At 41.1% G+C, this 5,231-nt stretch overlaps 1 protein-coding gene across 1 annotated transcript; it reads right to left on the bottom strand.

Moving 5' to 3' along the window:
• Positions 1 to 1,097: 1,097 nt before the first annotated feature.
• On the bottom strand, positions 1,098 to 2,933 carry LINGO2 (leucine rich repeat and Ig domain containing 2; the record flags this gene model as incomplete). The annotated part of the gene is made up of 1 exon (XM_081237731.1): positions 1,098 to 2,933. One exon carries the CDS (start codon positions 2,931 to 2,933, stop codon positions 1,113 to 1,115), a length of 1,821 nt encoding a protein of 606 aa, XP_081093857.1. The 3' UTR covers positions 1,098 to 1,112.
• Between the last annotated feature and the right edge of the window lie 2,298 nt (positions 2,934 to 5,231).

Raw genomic sequence — 5,231 nt, 5'->3', positions numbered from 1 at the left:
ATAGTTGCATGGATCGTGTAATGCATGGATCACCCTAGTTTGTGTTGGAATCTGAGAACTCCTCCTTATCCACAGAGCTTTTAAACATCTGAATTGTTGATCTTAGCTACGAGCTGAATAGTGCCCTCTGAGTATATATAACAATCACATCCTCTTCCATTTTCTATTAACCCATTAGTAGCAATCGATGAAAGTAAAATCAAGTTGCGGTTAAATGAATAATTTTCATTATTAACACCTACCTTGCATTTTACAAGGATAAACAGTGGCACACCACCTTCTGGAGAAACCAAGGACTTTGTAACAGTAAACTGGTCCAGTGTGATATCACAAGTATAAAAAATATTCCATTCTGTATCAAAACTAGGCACATGCCTTTATTTATAGTAACAGAAGTTAACAGAATTGAGCATTTTTGCCTTGGGTCCTATTTCTTGGCATCCTACGTCAGACAAACACATCTTTCAACATATATCCGCCCATAACTCCAGGGATCTAGTCTCAGGGTTATCTCTATGTAAAGGAAGGTGAAATCACACTTGGATCGATAGTGGTGAGTAACTAAAAGCACAACCTCTCATTCATATTGCTTTAAAACATATACAGCATATATGTTTCAAAAAAAAGAGTAAAGAATATATTGATTTCTTTGTGGTGTTGAACCAACAATACGGTATGATGCAAGGCTTTAACAAATGAGAATCAGAGATACAAATTTTTCTGTAGAGTATGTTTTGGACAAATGTGTCTTTTTAATATGTAAATCCTACATTGTAGGTTGTTCCTTTTTATTCTTTTGTTTTTGCAGTGGTAGAAAATGTTGAATAACTGTCCATGAGCATAAGCCAAAGGTCAGGTTCATTACTGAGATCCCCAGAATGCCAATATTTGCAATGCAAACAATTAGTATCCCACTGTGTGAAGGGCTCTGACACATGCCTGCCTGCCTTTAGGCGACGAGTCTCCATCAGAAGTCCTCCTGCTTCCATGGACCCTGCTTTGACACAGGGGCAGCTGCACTAAGTTGCCTTTTAACCTAGTGCGTTACTGTGCCAGGCTGTCTTACTGGTTACCAACAATGACATGGAAACAATAGCTGGAGTGGTCGACCCTCATATCATTTTCATGTTGAACCTCCTGGGTCCAGCCACCTCCCCTTCTACAACAGCACCATTGTTTTTTCGGGGCACATACTCAAGGTCAATGCTGTTTTTGTGTTTGCCTTTCCCTCGGCTCCACACAAAAAGGAGGAGAAAACAAAATAAAACCACTCCCAGGAATGTGAAACAGCCCATGGCTGTAGACACCAGTATTGTTTTAAGGTCCAGGGAAAAAGTATTGGCATTGGTGCCATTGGAAACGGTGTCATTGGAGTCGGTCATGTACATAGGGGTCCTGTTTGCGTAAAGGAAGCGGTCTGAAGTGAATCCTTTCACAGTTAAGGAGGCTGTGAAGGTGTCATTCCCAGCGGCGTTGCTAGCGATGCAAACATACATCCCGCTATCTTGATCCTGGGCAAAACGGATTTCCAAGGTGCCATCGCCCAACACAGTGGCTCTTCCATTGGACTTGGCGGTGATGAAACGCCTTCGAGGTGTCACCCAGGAAATTACAGGCTGTGGGTCTCCATCAGCGTTGCATTCTAGCTGGACCGTCTGCCCCTCATCCACTAGCAGATGCTGCAACTTCTTTTCACGGATTTTGGGTTTTTTGCAGGTAAAGTAAAAAGAAAGGGCAGTGCTATGGAAATCCTTGAATGACCTCTCACGAATGGTGTCTGGGCCAGCACACATGGGCTGCTGGCCACCGAACTGCAGGGTGGGGTGACGCTGCAGGATCCAGAGAAGGCGGCAGTCACAGGCCAGTGGGTTGTTATTAATGCTCAGGACCTCCAAAGCCCTAGGGGAGGAGAAAACATTCTCTTCCAAAGTTTCCAGTAGGTTCTGAGACACATTGAGCACACGAAGGAAGCGGAGCCCTTGGAAGGAGTGAGGCTCAATGGTGCGGAGCTGGGCCCCCACTATATGAAGCTCCTGAAGGCGGATCAGGTCCGAGAACATGCCTGCTTCGATAGTGCTGATGGGATTGTAGGAGAGGTTAAGGTGGGTCAGATAGACCAGGTGTTTAAAGGCAAGGAAGGGTACAACGGACAGGTTGGTGTTCGTGATTGAGAGGGATGTGAGGTTGAGACCATAGAGGCTATTGGCAGGCATCATATCCAGTAAAGGCCAATAGTCAATCTCTAGGTGTTTCAGGTGGAACAGTCTTTTAAAGGCATACACGGGCATGTTGTTGATACTGAGATGCTTCAGATGCAGGCTGATGAGGCTGCGGAGATGGGAGAGGGCTTCTGTTGGTACCGCTGTTAGGTTGCATTTCTCCAGGGTGAGCTGCTCCAAGCTAAGCAGCCCACTGAAGGCCCTATGTGATATATAAACCAAATCATTATCCCCCACTTCTAGAGACTTCAGGTTATGCAAATCCTGGAACATGTAGTCCAGTAAAATGACAATCTTATTTTCACTAATGTCAAGCTTGGTGAGGTTGGCGAGGCCCGTGAAGACCCCCAGAGGGACCAACTTCAGGCGATTGCCCTTGAGGCGGAGGGAACGCAGGTTGAAGAGGTTGTTAAATGCTCCTGGCTCCACGTTGGCGATGATGTTGTCACTCAAGTCTATCTCCTCCAGCAGAGGGTATGAGATGAATTCTTCAGGGTTGACACTTTTCAGCCTGTTCTTGCTGAGGTCCAAGATTTTGGTCTCGATGGGAATGCCCTCTGGGATGGCAATCAATCTCCTTCGGTGGCAGCTAACAGATTTGTTCTGGGCTGAGCACTCGCAGCGAGCAGGGCAGCCAATGGTGGATCCCATGAAGATTAAGACCACAGCCAGACCCAGGAATGGCTGCCAACATGATAAGGCCGTGTGAAGCATGACTCCCCCTCTTAGTCTTACACCTTGGTCACGGGCCTGCAGGAGAAGGGGCCAAAGAGAGGAGGAAGTGAAATTGAGTTAGGACATAGATAGGTAAAGAGACATAAATGAGACAGTGAGTACAATGAAGAAGACCCTGGATTTGGAACGCTACAGATCTGAGCTTTAAACCTGAGAGCTGCCATTGTTAGCTACACGATCTCAGGTAAGTTATTGCATCTCCCTGTACTTCAGTTTTCTTGGCTGTAAAATGGAAACAAGGGGGATGATAATAGTAGCTTCCTAGAGTTATGACAATTTCAGTATCGGACAACTAGAAAGAGACTATGACAGTGTCTGGCACAGACTGTGGAGCAAAACAATACATTTCACAAAAGGTTCTGTTTTGAACTCAAAGGACCAAAGCAGAGGTCAATGGCTAAGAGGACCCCTCTTCAGTTTGAATCAGTGTCTGCATCTCTGATGTTTGGGAATGTCATCCTCTGTTCAGAATGAAGCTAAGAAAAGCTTCATTCAACATCAGGCCCTTGGGTTCCAAGTACAAAACAAAGTTACATTCAGAGAAAGAAGATGAGACTTTTTACCTTCATATATAAGTTTTCTATTAAAAAGTCCCTTTCAATTAGAAGGTGTACCTCTTTCATAATTCAGTACATTTTGATTTATGAAGGGTTTTTCTTTTTTGAGGTAAACAAAAAGATCCTCAAAATCTCCCTGTACTCTTCATGTTTATCATAGAGATAAGGCAGAATCAAGGCATCATAGCAGCTATGATGATGAAAATGCTTTCTTTAAGATTTTGGGTTAAATATGTAAGAGTGAGAAGAGTCATCATTTTAAGGAAAAAATGTTTTTAAATAATAAATGGACTATCATTTCTTCATATTTAAATTCAAACCCAGTAAGCATGTTAACCTGAAATTAAATAGGTATCAAATGAGATTGGAAATGAGTATGTTTTAAATGTATATAGTTAAGCAGACACTGAACTTACGGCTCAACTGAATAGCAAGAGGTGTGTTATGGAGCAGTGCTTCTCAACCTGAGATCCCTGCGGGGGGCACTTCATCCAAAAACACCATATTTTACTCAAAGGTAAGTTGTTTAAGACAATATTTTTAGATAAAAAGGTATTTGATGAAATTTCAACATTTGCTGCTGAGCTGTAAGAGTATAATTCTCCAGTCAGTGTTTACATATATGTCTCTGTCTGTATGTATAGCTATGTCTACATCTAAACAAATCTATCCATAAAAAATAACAACTAGGGTTGTTATCAAACAACAATTATTTAAGATAATACTGTGGGGCTTCCCTGGTGGTGCAGTGGTTGAGAGTCCACGTGCCGATGCAGGGGACGCGGGTTTGCGCCCCGGTCCGGGAGGATCCCACATGCCGCGGAGCGGCTGGGCCCGTGAGCCAGGCCGCTGAACCTGCGCGTCCGGAGCCTGTGCTCCGCAATGGGAGAGGCCACAACAGTGAGAGGCCCGCGTACCGGAAAAAAAAAAAAAAAAAAAAAAAAAACAACTAGGAACAAACTTAATACTGAATCACTAGAAAAATGGCCTTGAAATGTAGGAAAAAAGTGAAGATGCAAAAAGTGCTAGCAAAATCAATTATAGAGGAACACAAGATTTAGTTTTGCCACATCTTTTCCAATAATTCTATCTTTGTAGATCAAACTAAAATCTGTCTTGAAAACCAAAAGAAATCAACCGAAAAATTATTAGAACAAAGAGAGTAAGTAAATTATACTACAAAATGAAAATAATTTTCATATATATAAATCATTTAGAAAATATTACTGTGTAAAATGATTCCAGTCACAGCATCTCTGAAAAAAATCAAATTCCTTAGAATAAACTAAACAAGAAATACACAAAGTATTACAACCATTCAGCCCTACTAAGGAAACAAAATAAAACTTACTAAAAAGAGGGATATAGTATATATATTTCAATAGAAAGATTCCATATTATAAAGACATTAATTGTTAGTAAATACATATATTTCAAAGAGATAATATTTTTGACTTGGAAAATTAATTCTAAAGTTCATTTGGAAGAATATAAATATGAGAAATATGAGAAATATTAAAAAATAGTAATGAAAACAGACTTACCCTACAAAATATTTAAACATAAATTACAAAAATTCATAAAAATAGTATCATGCTGACACAAAAATACAGGGTTAATGAAACAGAAAGAGTAAGGAATTATATCTAAATACATTTGAGAAGCCATATATGTGAAAGGTGGCATTTTAATCAAGTGAGAAAAATATAAGTGGCTAGAT

The sequence above is a fragment of the Mesoplodon bidens genome (assembly GCF_964165515.1).
Source record: "Mesoplodon bidens genome assembly, chromosome: 6".
Lineage (NCBI taxonomy): Eukaryota > Metazoa > Chordata > Mammalia > Artiodactyla > Ziphiidae > Mesoplodon > Mesoplodon bidens.
Note: the sequence above shows the minus strand (reverse complement) of the source record. Positions and strands in the feature narration are given on the sequence as shown.